The sequence below is a fragment of the Erpetoichthys calabaricus genome, chromosome 1 (assembly GCF_900747795.2).
Source record: "Erpetoichthys calabaricus chromosome 1, fErpCal1.3, whole genome shotgun sequence".
Taxonomy (NCBI): Eukaryota; Metazoa; Chordata; class Cladistia; order Polypteriformes; family Polypteridae; genus Erpetoichthys; species Erpetoichthys calabaricus.
This window is the reverse complement of record NC_041394.2, coordinates 183,977,852-183,995,319: the sequence shown is the minus strand read 5'-3', so window position 1 is coordinate 183,995,319 and position 17,468 is coordinate 183,977,852. Positions and strand designations below refer to the sequence as shown.

The window sequence follows — 17,468 nt, the reverse complement described above, 5'->3', positions numbered from 1 at the left end:
GCCCATTGCGGCACTTCCTGTGTGATTTTGGGCTATACAAAAATAAACTGTATTGTATTGTATAAGTGCTAACCACTGCACCACCGTGCCTCATGCAACAAAAGATGGAGACAAAATGAATATTACAAACAAGATACAACAAAGGGGCACAGACTAGTAATAAGTAAATATTTAGATCATTGCACTTGCAGAGTTCTACTGTTGGGGCACTAATTGGCCATGCCTCAACACAGCTGTGTTGGACTAGCTCGTTCAATTGTTTGAAGTCACACAGGAACAAAAAAAGACATTCCAGCTGCATCTGTGCAGGTGCTTCGCACTTTCTTGTCCCATCAAGAACAAAGAAATGCCTTGTAAATAGTAATATGTTTTTAGTTTTTATTATTTCACAGTGTGCCCTGTGTTTTCTGATGAGAGAAGAGGGAGTGGGAGAGCTCCTTTAAGGGTTGTTTTGGATTGCAACTGTGCACATGGTTAATTTGCATAGATAATGTTATGTATCCCGTTATGGTAATACTCTCATTAAAATCCGCTAATATCATTTGCCGGGCACAATTTTTAAAGCTTTTTTTTTATTTAAAAAAAAGTAAGTCCACCTGTGTTTCTTAATCTTTGTGGCTTTAGGACCTAATTTTACCTTTTTAAGTTCACTGATAACCCACATGCAGCACTCAAAGTCTAAAAATGGGCTTGGGAGGTTGAAATGACTGCGAGTGGAAAAGCAACTTTTTCTCCCTTGGTAAAAACTGTACAGTGAGGGAAGAGAAAATATGGGCTGGCACTGTCAATGGGGGTGTTTAAGTACATCTCAGCAGTTAAAATGGCCTATTTTTTTTCCTCTTGTGCCTGCAACCCAGTAACGGCCATGTTGGCAGCATGATGATTTTCCGATGTTGCTATAAAATTTCATTGTGCATAAATCACAATATATTGTACACTGGGTACTTCCATTGTCATGCTCATTTTCACATTTTTGATTAAAAAAAATCTAATTATATATAGCATAGAACTAAATGGCCAAAAGCATCTTGGGCAACTTTTACTGGAAGAACCCGAAATAAACACAATGGTAAAGTAAAATGATTACAAAGGTTCAGTTCTCTTGGGTGAAAGAGACAGACCATATTGACTGTACTTTAATCATCCGCATGTCCATTTATGCCTTTTTCTTTTCTTTGTACATTCAAAGCACAGTACGGCAATAGGCAAGTGTGCTTTTTTTGTTAACATTTTGAGAAGCTTATTGCCATCCTGTTTTTATGCATTGGGAAAACTGCCCACTGGGGCCATGTACACATATAGTCTGAGCTCTCACATTGTAGTAAGTTAATCAGGCTGCTTGCACAATTTGAGCACATATATGACTGGTGACTCTATCATTTAGTTTGAGTAGTTACTTGCCCATAATTTCTTAATATCACAATGTGTATGCCTGGCATTACAGTAAGCACTTGTGAAAATTCAGCACATAGCTGCTACTGCTCTGTGATGTCACGCTGGCTTCACAAAGCATCATAGAACAGTTGGAAAAAAAAATGTTTGCTTAGGTCGGTCACTAGGAAAATGTTAGGCAAACAAGGTTACCACTGAACACAGTTATTTTTGCTGTGAAAAACATTTTGGTGAATTTCACTGACAAGCACTAATAAGGAACTAGGTCATACATACACAATTCACCTGTTTGCTCTCAAAATATTTTCCTCTGTGTTGATTAAGTACACTGATTTCATTATTGTTGCTAAGAGAAAATCAATCCTAAATGCAGAATTACATAGGTCTTAATAAATAAGACGTTTCAATATATAAATTGTTTGCAGAAAAAGTGGCACATAAATGAGCACACTAACCTTTATGATGTCCAGCTCTTCTTCTAGCTGTTTGCCATATGATTCACTCCTTTCTCTCAGTTTACGTTGCTTTGCAGCTTCAGCACCTGACTCCTCAGCCATGATCTCTAGCTATCAAAACACACAAATACGTTTTAGAAACTATTCAAAACATCTGGAATTGCCATTACACCCTAATTCTTATAGTGAATAGTCACAAAAATAAATTGCTCCATTTTCAAATCTTGGATTACCCGATAAAAATAAACTTGCCAATTTAAAATGTTATAAGGGAAAAAGAAACCGAGGCAAATGATGCAATGGCAAATTTTATGACAGGAGGTAATTAATAACATTCTTCAAATAATAAATGTTCCACAAAGTGTCTTTAAGCTAATCACAATACACACATACAAATAGATTTTAAAATTATTAAAATTGTTAAAAGTAGGCTCTAAATGCTTCTAATACGAATTGAAGTTAATGGCAATGTAAAGTACAGTACAATAAGCTAAATGCCAATAACACTAAATGCCAATAGAAGTCAGGAATACTTAACTCCAATATATGTAGATCTCAGCAAAAATAAACCTTTGAGAATCTTTGTTAATAATGAAAATATAAAACTAAGATGGTTTTATCTAAATCAACTGGCTGCCCCCTCCTTCCTGGTGCATTCTATAATGTACGGTAGAGGTAGTTGAATGTCCCACCTATGACAGAATACAATGAGATGTAAGGTTGGGTCTGTCACTGATAACTCTAATAACTCTCACTGACTAGTAGGTCCTGTTCTACCATTTTATGAGATAACTTATAAAAGAAACAGAAAGTAAGAGACATAAAAGGTAGATATCAATCAAAAACAAGCGGAGAATTTCTTAATGCCAAAAAGCAAAAAAAAAAAAAGGATGAGTGATTGTTTTTATTAAAGCCAAAAATGATACCTCATATCCTTATAATTTAACCAAAATTAAATATTGCTCTGCTGGGGGGAAGCACAACTACACAAGGGAAAGGTATGTAATAGAAATCTGACACACAAAACCCTCTGTGGCTTGCAGTTCCAAGAAGCTAGTACATAGATTCTTTAAGGGGCAACTTAATTCTACTATTGCAACACTTAGTAAAATACAGGATGTCATTTTTATTGAAACACCTTATATTTTTATTATACATTACATAATTATCTAATAATTCTAAATCCTTCTCAAAATGACCTAGAATCCATACATATCAAATGCACTGAACCCCGTGCTGCGTCACACTGTCCAGAAGGTTTTACAGAAAAAGCTGTATTTTCTAGATTTAAGAACCGGCCCTTAAAATCTTTACCTGATAAAGCACTTCCATACCAAATTAAGGTATGCACCACCCTAAGAGTACAAACATCCACAGAATTAGTTTAATAAAAAAATTAACATCAGATTACAAGCAGCACGTCTGCTCAGAGAACCCACTTCACAGATCATAAATGTGAAACTTGATTCTGTTATACTGTAAAGCTGTTATAAAAGTAAAGAGTGAAGCCAAGAACGATTTCCACCATGGACTCTATATCAAGATGCCAAAATTAAAAATCTGATGTTATTATAAGGCCAAAATGTACTAACTATAACTAGATTTTCATAATTTTTGCCTAATTGCTACAAAGATACACAGCAGCAGAAATAAACTACATTTTGGGTACTGTTGTGAAGATATGATAGAAGTAGGGAATGTTCAAAAAGTGTATTAATTCCTCCACAACATGTCACATCACCCAAATGATTCACAGACCTAAGATGAGCAATTCTAGTCTTTCACTTTTTACTATTTATTTCCCAAATATTAAATTAAACAGATGTTGAACATACACACTGTGTATACATAACCAACCTTGATGATGAAGTGCTGGTCTTTAAGTTTTTTTGCATTTCATTGTTAATTAGCAGTTGGTTAAGAAAACAAGGAATAATTTAAAAAAAAATAGCAAATGTAGATGTTTAAGACTAAATAAGCAATTAATGAAAATGTTGATTCATCAATAATCAGCTTATGAATAAGATATTGGATTGGAACAAAAACGTGCAGCCACTGCAGCTTTCTGGGAAAACTTGGCACCCTTACCATAGACAGTGCCAGTTCCTGAATCTTAGCAATTTTCTTTTACTAGTCAATTGGCACCTCCTGCAAAAACTTTCATCTTGGTGCAAACTTCAATTGTAAACATACAGCTCTGCATAAATTGTTTTTGAAATGGAAAAAAAACAAATTCATTATTGATTAATATAGTACATAGATATAAGAAATAAAGAAATTTGAAAGAAAATGATAACTTATACAGTAGTCAATGAAAGACTACAGATATGGCAAATATTTCATAACTAAACGAAAGCAGGCATAATTGATGAGGTTGCTACACTGGCAGGTAGGGATTTAATAGCATCTTGGAGATTAATCATTTCAGTCCTGACCTTGACTTTGTCCAAAACATGCAGATGAATTGCAAGCAGTTGTACTTTGGCACTTCCAGAAGATGTGCTGATCTGAAAAAACTGGTAAGCAGGTGGTTGCTTTCAAGTCCCATCCTTTGCTTTCTGTGCATATTGAACTCAAAAAAGCTCCCAATATGCATCAGCCAGACAGACATTAAAGTTGACTAATAAATACTTGAAGATTTAACTCCACTAACAGTTTGAAATGTTGAAGTGTTTTGGACTTCAGACCCTGAGGTTGTGGGTTCAAATCCCAATACTGACACTGTGGTACAATGAGAAAGTCACTTGACCTGCCTATGCTCCAATTGGAAATCCAAAAAGAAATGTAACCAATCGTATCATAAATGTTGCAAGTTGCCTTGGATAAAAACGTTAGCCAAATAAGTAAATGTATGTTTTCAGTTAGACATTATGTCACACGCACCAAAAAACATCACATCAAAGGCATTTTATGGTCAACACAAATTCATTCAATGCACTTTACTTGGTGAGCTTGGCTTTAATCCTAGGAGTATGTCAACAAATACCATGGGTGCAACAATAATAATTTAGGTTGACCCCATTCAGATTAACAGCTTATTTATTTATTGTATATTACACACACAAACATACAAAATAATGCACTCTGCAACTGCAGTTCTGAACACTTCACGCTTTAGGAGCACCAGACTGCTTGTAGACTAGGCAGCATTTGAGAAATACACTAAAACACAAAATACAGTGAGGTAGGTCACAAAAAGATTGCTCAATGAACTGCTCAACTTGGTGAATTACCTCCTTTTTAGATTTTTCTACTTTCCTCACTTCCTGGCGAAGGCTTTCAACTTTAGCCATCACCACCTCCATCTCCTCTTCTTTATCCCTCAACTGTCGTGAGAGCTTTTGCCTCTGCGAACGAGTCTCTGTCTGCTTTTCTTCCATGTCCTGTAATTCTTTAACAGCTTGCTTCAGCTTAGTCTGGGCCTCATGTAATTCCTTTGTCAGGACCTTCAACTTTTCTTGTGCCTCCACTAACTCCTGAAAATCAAAGAAGGCCATAAGTTAAAAATGTTCAGATGGCTATTAATAACATAACCCAGTAACATACCTGAAGGTGTCTAGTGTATGAACAGTTTTGTGGTGATGAATATTTGAATATATGGTTTCAATTAATTTGTCACCAACATTTAAATACTTATTTCTTTATTCTCCACAAAGATGTTAAACAAGTTATACTGAAGTTTTGAAAAAGCAGGCACTACCTTATTAAGACAACAATGCTCAAGTGTTCAGCTCATTAAATAAATGGTTAATTTTAATTGCTTGTATTAATCAAAATTAATTGTCTTTGCAAGACATCTCACAGCAAATACACCATTAAAAGAACAGGGGTGTGTGAAAAACAGGGCCTTTGGTTGAATTAGATAGTCGAATAAACCTACAAGTTTAAGTTTTAATTCACTGAAAACAGAATCAGGAAATATCAAATCAAAGTCAAATAAAAATATAATTTAGGCACCGATTAACAACTCCTATGTCAAGAAACCAATCTGAACAGTTAATTCTGAATAATGTATGTATATAAACAACCAACAGAAAAACTACAACCTTATTTAGGGAATCCTTCTCCTGTTTGGTAGAACGTAGTTGGTTTTCCAGGGTTTTGATCTGCTTAGACTCATCTTCTCTCTTCTGCTTTGTTGCTTCATTACTTTCCAGCTGACTCTCTGAAATATAGCATGTAAACTGTCAGAACAGCCCCAAAAATGTGGGTATCAAAATTCAACACAGTAGAAAGAGTTGAAATATTTAATGTACATAACTAAGGGGAAACAAATCTGATTTTACATGAAATATAGCACACAGGAATCCATCACTTCATTGTGCTTTAAAAATGAAATTATAGATAAGAAGCAGTTTACATTCTAATTAAAATTATTAGCAGTACTGTTATTTCTAAACGTCTGTTAAGTCAGGTAATGTATTGTGTTCTGCTCCTCTCATTGCAAATAAATATTCAGTTCAGAGCCAAGACTATGACAGACATAAAAAAACATTTTTCCAAGGTTTATTGATGTTCTTAGAAACTCAGAACTGAAGATAAAATTACATTATTATAAATCAATTGACAAACAACATTAACTGTTAAGCTGCTAACCATCAAAGATAGGCCAAGATGGTTGTTAAATAACAATTACAGTGGGTTGGGTACACTGGAAATGAAAAATATTATAAGGTGACTGATTGTAAGTATAACAACTCAAACTCAGCAACTAAAAACAGTTGTTTTATTGGACTGTATCTTTTAAGAAGAAAAAAAAAACATTCTCTCGGACAGTGAAGGTTCAAAGCCAGTTGCATTACTTAGTCCCAACTCAGAAGACACTGACTGCTAACATACAGCTTTCTAGCCAAAACAGAGGACCTTGCTTTGAAATGTTTGCTGCCGATAAAACTAGGGTAAAAACACCTACATGTGTTTGTTTTTTAAATGACAATGGAGCTCCACATGCATTTTGTTACCATGCCAGCTAGAGATCATTTACACTAGACTTTTCTGACAAGTAAAAGCATATGCAAAAAAAAATGATATGTAAAAGAAGGTGTCTAAATAGCAATACTGGTCTGATGAATCATGTTTTCTTTTAGATTGTGTGGACGGCTGGGTGCTTGTGCGTTGTTTACTTAGGGAACAGATGGCAACAGGATGCACTGTGGAAAGAAGGCGTTTCAGCAGAGATGGTGTGATGCTCTGTGCAATGTCTAGCTGGTAAACCTTGGGTCCTGGCATTCATGTGGATGTTACTTTGACACATTCTGCCTACCTAAAGATTGTTGCAGACCACATACACCCCTTCATGGCAACGGTATTCCCCAATGGTAGTGGCCTCTTTCAACAGGATAATGTATTCTGACACACTGCAAAGACTGTTCAGGAATAGCTTGAGGAACATGACAAAGAGTTCAAGGGGTTGACTTGATCTCCAAATTCCCTATATCTCAATGTAATCAAGCATCTATGGGATGTGCTGGGAAAACAAGTCGGATCCATGGAGGCCCCACCTCAGAAAATACAAGACTTAATGGATATGCTGCCAACTTTTTGGCACCAGATGCCACAGGATACCATCAGAGGTCTTTTGGAGTCCAAACCTCAATGGGTCAGAGCTGTTTTAGTGACACAAGGTGGGCTACACAATATAAGGCAGGTGGATTTGATGTTGTAGTTTATAAATGTATAAAATGTACTTGTCAGCAGGAGATGGTGGATTTTCATATTAATTATTTTTCCGTTTGTGTGTGTGTGCATGTGCGTGTGCGTGTGTGAGTGTATGTAGTAAATATTTCTGGTATAAGTGGTAGAAATGCTGGCAATGAGGTCCGAGACTATTAGAGGTAACACTGCCACATGAGTTACTGCTTTCTCAAAATATCATTAAGGCATGTCTAAGGTTTCAAAGGTGCCCCTTTACCTGGACATTTTTAGGTTGAAGAAGCTATGCTCTATGGCTAGTTATCAGTTGCTCACAAGACTCTTGGTTGCATACATTCATTTTGAATTACATTTTTTATTTTGAGCTCAATGAGAGAAAATAGCCACCAACAATCAGAGAAAATAGAATTGACAAATTCACTGTAGGCATCAACAAAGAATGAGGACTTCCTGAAGTTTACACAGAGTGAGAGAGAGATGTTGGAAGTCAGGAGGCTAAGATTAGTTTTGCAGACATAGGAACAATAAACCCTGCTGGGTAAAAAACAGAGAGTCAAGTTTCTTCCTTCTTTATCTACAGAATGTGGACACTCATCAAAACATGTTTCTTCTAGTTGTTGCCCACAGTGTGAACCTGAGGCATAAGGGGTTTGGATGACATTCCCCCAAAACCTTCCTTCCTTAACAGGTGAAGCTTACAGTTCAAGCTTGCTTGAGTTTTATCAATGTCTCACATTAGATTAGTCAGAATTTAAGTATACATTAGAGCTAAAACCACAAACACATAGGTCCAGTCACTATCACTAAACACTAACCTAATGAAACAAAAACTAACTTGGAAAATGCTCAAAAGTTAGAAATGTGTAAAGATGAAGGGTGGCAGAGGGAAACTGAACTATCCATCCATCCTCTTCCGCTTATCCGAGATTGGGTCGCGGGGGCAGCAGCTTGAGCAGAGATGCCCAGAGTTCCCTCTCCCCGGCCACTTCTTCTAGCTCTTCTGGGAGAATCCCGAGGTGTTCCCAGGGCAGCAGGGAGACAGTCTCTCCAGCGTGTCCTGGGTCTTCCCCGTGGCCTCCTCCTGGTTAGACGTGCTCGGAACACCTCACCAGGGAGGTGTCCAGGAGGCATCCTGATCAGATACCCGAGCCACCTCATCTGAGTCCTCTCGATGCGGAGGAGCTGCGGCTCTGCTCTGAGCCCCTCCCGGATGACTGAGCTACTCACCCTATCTTTAAGGGAAAGCCCAGACACCCTGCGGAGGAAACTCATTTCAGCCGCTTGTATTCGTGATCTCGTTCTATCAGTCACTACCCATAACTCATGACCATAGGTGAGGGTAGGAGCGTAGATCGACTGGTAAATTGAGAGCTTTGCCTTACGGATCAGCTCCTTTTTCACCACGACAGACCGATGCCGAGCCCTCATCACTGCAGACGCTGCACCGATCTGCCCGTCGATCTCACGCTCCATTCTTCCTTCACTCGTGAACAAGACCCAGAGATACTTGAACTCCTCCACTTGGGGCAGGATCTCACTACCAACCCTGAGAGGGCACTCCACCCTTTTCCGGCTGAGGACCATGGTCACTGATTTGGAGGTGCTGATTCCCATCCCAGCCGCTTCACACTCAGCTGCGAACCGATCCAGAGAGAGCTGAAGATCACGGCCTGATGAAGCAAACAGGACATCATCATCTGCAAAAAGCAGTGACCCAATCCTGAGCCCACCAAACCGGACCCCTTCAATGCCCTGGCTGCGCCTAGAAATTCTCTCCATAAAAGTTATGAACAGAATCGGTGACAAAGGGCAGCCTTGGCGAAGTCCAACTCTCACTGGAAACGGGTTTGACTTACTGCCGGCAATGCGAACCAAGCTCTGGCACTGATTGTACAGGGACCGAACAGCCCTTATCAGGGGGTCCGGTACCCCATGCTCTCTGAGTACCCCCCACAGGATTCCCCGAGGGACATGGTCGAATGCCTTTTCCAAGTCCACAAAACACATGTAGACTGGTTGGGCAAACTCCCATGCGCCCTCCAGGACCCTGCTAAGGGTGTAGAGCTGGTCGACTGTTCCACGACCAGGACGAAAACCACACTGTTCCTCCTGAATCCGAGGTTCGACTATCTGATGGACCCTCCTCTCTAGGACCCCTGAATAGACTTTTCCAGGGAGGCTGAGGAGTGTGATCCCTCTGTAGTTGGAACACACACTCCGGTCCCCCTTCTTAAAGAGGGGGATCACCACCCCGGTCTGCCAATCCAGAGGCACTGTCCCTGATGTCCATGCAATGCTGCAGAGGCGTGTCAACCAAGACAATCCAACAACATCCAGAGCGTTGAGGAACTCCGGGCGTATCTCATCCACCTCCGGGGCCCTGCCACCAAGGTGTTTTTTGACCACCTCGGTGACCTCAGTCCCAGAGATGGGGGAGCCCACCTCTGAGTCCCCAGGCTCTGCTTCCTCATTGGAAGGCATGTTACTGGGATTGAGGAGGTCTTCAAAGTTCTCCCCCCACCGTCCCGAGTCGAGGTCAGCAGAGCACTATCCTCACCATATACAGTGTTGACACTGCACTGCTTCCCCCCTCCTGAGACGCCGGATGGTAGACCAGAATCTCCTTGAAGCCGTCCGAAAGTCGTTCTCCATGGCCTCCCCAAACTCCTCCCACGCCAGAGTTTTTGCCTCAGCAATCACCGAAGCCGCATTCCGCTTGGCCTGCCAGAACCTATTAGCTGCCTCCCAAGTCCCACAGGACAAAAGGGTCCTGAAGGACTCCTTCAGCTTGATGGCATCCCTCACTGCCGGTGTCCACCAACGGGTTCGGGGATTGCCGCCATGGTAGGCACCAACCACCTTACGGCCACAGCTCCGCTCAGCCGCCTCAACAATAGAGGCATGGAACATGGCCCATTCAGACTCAATGTCCCCTATCTCCCTCGGAACGTGGTCGAAGTTCTGCCGGAGGTGGGAGTTGAAGCTACTGTACTTCTGACAGGGAACTCTGCCAGACATTCCCAGCAGACCCTCACAATACGTTTGGGCCTACCAGGCCTGACTGGCATCCTCCCCCACCATCGAAGCCTACTCACCACCAGGTGGTGATCAGTTGACAGCTCTGCCCCTCTCTTCACCCGAGTGTCCAAGACATGTGGCCGCAAGTCCGACGACACGACTACAAAGTCGATCATCGAACTGAGGCCTAGGGTGTCCTGGTGCCAAGTGCACATATGAACACCTCTATGCTTGAACATGATGTTCGTTATGGACAATCCAGAAGTCCAATAACAAAACACCACTCAGGTTCAGATCGGGGGTGGGTGGTGGGCATTCCTCCCAATCACGCCCTTCCAAGTCTCACTGTCATTGCCCACGTGAGCATTGAAGTCTCCCAGCAGAACGAGGGAGTCCCCAGAAGGTATGCCCTCTAGCACCCCCTGCAGGGACTCCAAAAAGGGTGGGTACTCCAGACTGCTGTTCGGTACATACGCACAAACATCAGTTAGGACCCGTCCCCCCCACCTGAAGGCAGAGGGAAACTACCCTCTCGTCCACCGGGGTAAACCCCAATGAACAGGCTCCAAGTCGGGGGGCAATAAGTATGCCCACACCCGCTCGGCGCCTCTCACCAGGGACAACTCCAGAGTGGTAGAGAGTCCAGCCCCTCTCAAGGAGATTGGTTCCAGAGTCCAAGCTGTGCGTCGAGGTGAGCCCGACTATATCTAGCCGGAACCTCTCGACCTCACACACTAGCTCAGGCTCCTTCCCCTTCAGAGAGGTGACATTCCACATCCCAAGAGCCAGCTTCTGCAGCCGAGGATCGGACCACCAAGGTCCCTGTCTTCGGCCACCACCCAACTCACACTGCACCTGACCTCCTTGGCCCCTCACATAGGTGGTGAGCCCATGGGAAGGGGGACCCACGTTACCTCTTCGGGCTGTGCCTGGCCGAGCCCCATGGGTGCAGGCCCAGCCACCAGGCGCTCGCCATCGAGCCTCACCTCCAGGCCTGGCTCCAGAGGGGGGCCCCGGTGACCTATGTCCGGGCGAGGGAAAACGGCGTACAAATTTTTTATTCTTCATAAGAGGTTATTTTGAACCGCTCTTTGTCTCATCCCTCACCTAGGACCAGTTTGCCTTGGGTGGCCCTACCAGGGGCATAAATCCCCGGACAACAGAGCTCCTAGGATCATTGGGACACACAAACCCCTCCACCACAATAAGGTGGCAGAAATTGAACTATACATTTAAAATAACTTTTAAGTATTATTCTACATAATAGGCTTTGAAATAATACACACCATACAAGGCATCACATATATTCATATATATTATCTCCACTTTTTAAAATTTTCTGAATAAAATTAATTTAATAAAGGAGTAATTAGTTGAACTGATTAATTATGAGACCCATGTTATAGCTCACATTAGGGAAGCCTTAGTTCATTGAAATCTTATCCAAACTCACCCTGCAATTTCTTGGATAGCTCCCCATTTTCTCTCTCCAGTTTCTTCACTTTCAGTTCCAAAGCATTAGAACAGGCAGCCACGGGCTCTGATTGTGAAGCAAACTCTTTTAAGCAGCCACGATCCGACAGGGCACTTAAAACATAAAATTTTACAATTCATGTTTATTTTTATTGTACTGAGTACATGGAACAATCAAACAACAACAAAAATATAACACCATATATTAAATGATGTGCATATATGTAAGAAAGGTCTACTCATGCACCCGTCAGTACAATTATAGTGTTAATGGTGCGTCTTATGGCTGTCTTGGTGTGGAGGTTAATATGTGAGCATTTAAACATACCAGTGGGAGGTATAGGTGAATCCTACAAATGGAAGGTGATGACCAGCAAAGTTACCATGAGATGTTGGTGGAGGAGTTTCCTGAAGAGAAGAAAAAAAAAAGAAATCAGATTCTGAAATATGCATTAAACCAAATCTACTATTTTGAAGCTAATTTTTAATTCTGAGGACATGCGAAACAAAATTTGCCAATAGTAGGTCGGGTGCAGTGCGAGTTGGGTGGTGGCTAAAGTTGGGGACCTTGGTGGTCCGATCCTCGGACACCTCCCTGGTGAGGTGTTCCGGGCACGTCCAACCGGGAGGAGGCCACGGGGAAGACCCAGGACACGCTGGAGAGACTATGTCTCTCGGTTGGCCTGGGAACGCCTCGGAATTCTCCCGGAAGAGCTAAAAGAAGTGGCCGGGGAGAGGGAAGTCTGGGCATCTCTGCTCAAGCTGCTGCCCCCACGACCCGATCTCGGATAAGCAGAAGAGGATGGATGGATGGATTTGCCAATAGTAAGAATTTTTAAAGGTTTCACACAGTAGACAGTGATGTGACTTGTTCAATTTTAGAGACAGGTAGACAGAAACACCTAACTAAAGCATTTCATGGGATGTACTTACTTTGTCACATGATTTAAATGGTTATTTATATATCATGATAAACTATTTTAATTTCTTGCCTTTTTTCTGTTGACATCTATAGGCTTCAAAGTCTTGCACGGTCACACTCAGACATTATGAATAGATGTGTGTATTTCATATTTTATCAATACAAGATAGAGTTTTCATCACAATTAGTTACAGTAGGAAAGTACAGTACTGTCCACTTGAGAAGAATTCCATGAAAAAGAACACCCATCATAAACATTATTTTCTAATTTACGTTTTTTAAATAAAAATACCTTTAAGTGTCCTTATCTTAATCTACCAGCTACAGGGCCTGACCTTAAAACCTAGTCAAGGTTGGAAAATTAATGCTGATACGACATGTGTCTTAGTGAAATGAAGAAGTATATTTTATATGAAAATTGTTAACTAGTGAACTTAAGAACTGGACTGAGGTAATAAGTGGACAATCAAAATATATAATCAGAAGAAAAAAAAATTAATACTAAATGTACATCAGCTACATTTCATTGCAAAAATAAATACTATAAAGAAGGATAAAGTTGTAGTATTTGGTACTTAAACTGTATTCTGTTTTTAAAAATCATTTATTATTTTTTAATGGAAATATGATTAGTCAGTTAATAACTGGAATTTTTGATTTATACTTAAACTAGCAAAATACCCGTGCTTCGCAGCGGAGAAGTAGTGTGTTAAAGAGGTTATGAAAAAGTAAAGGAAACATTTTAAAAATAACGTAACATAATTGTCAATGTAATTGTGTTGTCATTGTTATGAGTGTTGCTGTCATATCTATACTAATAAAAGGCAAAGCCCTCACTGACTCACTGACTGACTGACTGACTGACTGACTGACTCACTCATCACTAATTCTCCAACTTCCCGTGTAGGTAGAAGTCTGAAATTTGGCAGGCTCATTCCTTACAGCTTACTTACAAAAGTTAGGCAGGTTTTATTTCGAAATTCTACGCGCAATAGTCATAACTGGAACCTGTTTGACTGACTCACTCATCACTAATTCTCCCAACTTCCCGTGTAGGTAGAAGTCTGAAATTTGGCAGGCTCATTCCTTACAGCTTACTTACAAAAGTTAGGCAGGTTTTATTTCGAAATTCTACGCGTAATGGTCATAACTGGAACCTGTTTGACTGACTCATTCATCACTAATTCTCCAACTTCCCATGTAGGTAGAAGGCTGAAATTTGGCAGGCTCATTCCTTACAGCTTACTTACAAAAGTTAGGCAGGTTTCATTTCGAAATTCTACGTGTAATGGTCATAACTGGAACCTGTTTTTTGTCCATATACTGTAATGGAGGAGGCGGAGTCACGTATCGCGTCATCACGTATTACGCCTCCTACGTAATCACGTGAACTGAAAACGAGGAAGAGATTTACAGCACAAGTCAAACGCGGGAACGAAGGTAAATGACGTTAATTGTTGAGTGTCTTTTAATACTGTGTAAGCATACATATTAACATATGTGCAATTAAACGTGTGCATTTACGGGGTGATTTCTCAGGCTTAAAAGCTCGCCTTTTATTAAAAAGGTAAATACAAACTCTTTTCATTCTGAAGGGCACAAACCACGTTAGATTTCAGCCGTTAAACGCGCAAAAATGTCAGTACACCAGATAAATAAGCGCAACATATTATCCGTTGTATTGTATGCTTACAATACATATAGAAATGTGTTAATCGTTAACTAATATTATGGGATGGTGTTTTTCGACTCGCACTTTGATTTAAACGATTGCATGTCTTGGTGGGTTTGCGTAGCTTATTGTCAATATCTTTACACCTGTTTTTAAGACTTATTGACTGAAATGGGCTTTCACGAAAAAAGTTAGGGCTTTGCTACAGGATACACCCTCCACAAGTTAAGCAAGTAAAAATAAAAGTGTATATTTCTGTTTTATTTAAACCTTTTAAGTTTGTATGCATAGCCCCATTTGGCTGTTTTAGTTTTTTTTTTTCTTTTCTTTCTTCAGTAATATTTAATCTCCTTAAAGAAAAAGAACATATCCATTTTACTTTTTTTGTATCTCTTTAGTAATATTTTAGTGTAAAAGGATAACCAGCCCCTCCTTTAACCGTCACCTTATCGTGGTGGAGGGGTTTGCGTGTCCCAATGATCCTAGGAGCTCTGTTGTCCGGGGCTTTATGCCCCTGGTAGGGCCACCCAAGGCAAACTGGTCCTAGGTGAGGGATGAGACAAGAGCGGTTAAACAAACCTCCTATGAAGAAAAACAATTTTGGACGGCGTTTTCCCTTGCCCGGACGCGGGTCACCGGGGCCCCACTCTGGAGCCAGGCCTGGAGGTGGGGCTCGATGGCGAGCGCCTGGTGCCGGGCCTGCACCCATGGGGCTCGGCCGGGCACAGCCCGAAGAGGCAACGTGGGTCCCCCCTTCCCATGGGCTCACCACCTATGGGAGGGGCCAAGGAGGTCGGGTGCAGTGTGAGTTGGGTGGTGGCCGAAGGCGGGGACCTTGGTGGTCCGATCCTCGGCTACAGAAACTGGCTCTTGGACGTGGAATGTCACCTCTCTGAAGGGGAAGGAGCTGAGCTAGTGCGCGAAGTTGAGAGGTTCCGGCTAGATATAGTCGTGGACTCACCTCGACGCACAGCTTGGACTCTGGACCAATCTCCTTGAGAGGGCTGGACTCTCTACCACTTTGGAGTTGCCCCCCGGTGAGAGGCGCCGAGCAGGTGTGGGTATACTTATTGCCCCCCAACTTGGAGCCTGTACATTGGGGTTTACCCTGGTGGACGAGAGGGTAGCCTCCCTTCGCCTTCGTGTGGGGGGACGGGTCCTAACTGTTGTTTGTGCGTATGCACCGAACAGCAGTTCGGAGTACCCACCCTTTTTGGAGTCCCTGGAGGGGGTGCTAGAGGGCATACCTTCTGGGGACTCCCTCGTTCTGCTGGGAGACTTCAATGCTCACGTGGGCAATGACAGTGAGACCTGGAAGGGCGTGATTGGGAGGAATGGCCCCCCTGATCTGAACCCGAGCGGTGTTTTGTTATTGGACCTTCTGTGCTCGTCACGGATTGTCCATAACGAACACCATGTTCAAGCATAGGGGTGTTCATATGTGCACTTGGCACCAGGACACCCTAGGCCTCAGTTCGATGATCGACTTTGTGGCTGTGTCGTCGGACTTGCGGCCACATGTCTTGGACACTCGGGTGAAAAGAGGGGCGGAGCTGTCAACTGATCACCACCTGGTGGTGGAGTTGGCTTCGATGGTGGGGGAGGTTGCTGGTCAGGCGTGGTAGGCCCCAAACGTGTTGTGAGGGTCTGCTGGGAACGTCTGGGAGAGCCCCCTGTCAGAAGTAGCTTCAACTCCCACCTCCGCAGAACTTCGACCACATCCCGAGGGAGGTGGGGTACATTGAGTCCGAATGGGCCATGTTCCGTGCCTCTATTGTTGAGGCAGCTGACCGGAGCTGTGGCCGTAAGGTGGTCGGTGCCTGTCGTGGCGGCAATCCCCGAACCCGCTGGTGGACACCGGCGGTGAAGGATGCTGTCAAGCTGAAGAAGGACTCCTACAGGACCCTTTTGTCCTGTGGGACCCCGGAGGCAGCTGATAGGTACCGCAGGCCAAGCGGAATGCGGCTTTGGTGGTTGCTGAGGCAAAAACTCGGGCGTGGGAGGAGTTTGGGGAGGCCATGGAGAATGACTTTCGGACGGCTTCGAGGAGATTCTGGTCCACCATCCGGCGTCTCAGGAAGGGGAAGCAGTGCAGTGTCAACACTGTATATGGTGGGGATGGTGCGCTGCTGACCTCGACTCGGGATGTTGTGGGTCGGTGGGGGGAATACTTCGAAGACCTCCTCAATCCCATTAACATGCCTTCCAATGAGGAAGCAGAGCCTGGGGACTCAGAGGTGGGCTTCCCCCATCTCTGGGACTGAGGTCACCGAGGTGGTCAAAAAACTCCTTGGTGGTAGGGCCCCGGGGGTGGATGAGATACGCCCGGAGTTCCTCAAGGCTCTGGATGTTGTAGGACTGTCTTGGCTGACACGCCTCTGCAACATCGCATGGACATCAGGGACAGTGCCTCTGGATTGGCAGACCGGGTGGTGGTCCCCCCTCTTTAAGAAGGGGGATCGGAGGGTGTGTTCCAACTACAGAGGGATCACACTCCTCAGCCTCCCTGGAAAAGTCTATTCAGGGGTCCTGGAGAGGAGGGTCCGTCGGATAGTTGAGCCTCGGATTCAGGAGGAACAGTGTGGTTTTCGGCCTGGTCGCGGAACAGTGGACCAGCTCTATACCCTTAGCAGGGTACTGGAGGGTGCAAGGGAGTTTGTCCAACCAGTCTACATGTGTTTTGTGGACTTAGAAAAGGCATTCGACCGTGTCCCTCGGGGAATCCTGTGGGGGTACTCCGAGAGTATGGGGTACGGGCCCCCCTGATAAGGGCTGTTCAGTCCCTGTACGATCGGTGCCAGAGCTTGGTCCGCATTGCCGGCAGTAAGTCGAACCCGTTTCCAGTGAGAGTTGGACTCCGCCAGGCTGCCCTTTGTCACCGATT

The 17,468-nt window shown here is 43.1% G+C and overlaps 1 protein-coding gene across 1 annotated transcript in view; it reads right to left on the bottom strand.

Moving 5' to 3' along the window:
- Positions 1 to 17,468, bottom strand: part of LOC114642571 (serine/threonine-protein kinase MRCK alpha-like) — a 141,338-nt gene that overhangs the window by 28,538 nt on the left and 95,332 nt on the right. Inside the window, exons 8-12 of the mRNA XM_051927174.1 lie at positions 12,319 to 12,467; positions 11,971 to 12,104; positions 5,894 to 6,012; positions 5,081 to 5,323; positions 1,848 to 1,958 (exon numbers count right to left, since the gene is read on the bottom strand). Of these exons, the coding sequence (XP_051783134.1) occupies positions 1,848 to 1,958; positions 5,081 to 5,323; positions 5,894 to 6,012; positions 11,971 to 12,104; positions 12,319 to 12,467 (756 nt within the window). The remainder of the gene's footprint in view (positions 1 to 1,847; positions 1,959 to 5,080; positions 5,324 to 5,893; positions 6,013 to 11,970; positions 12,105 to 12,318; positions 12,468 to 17,468) is intronic.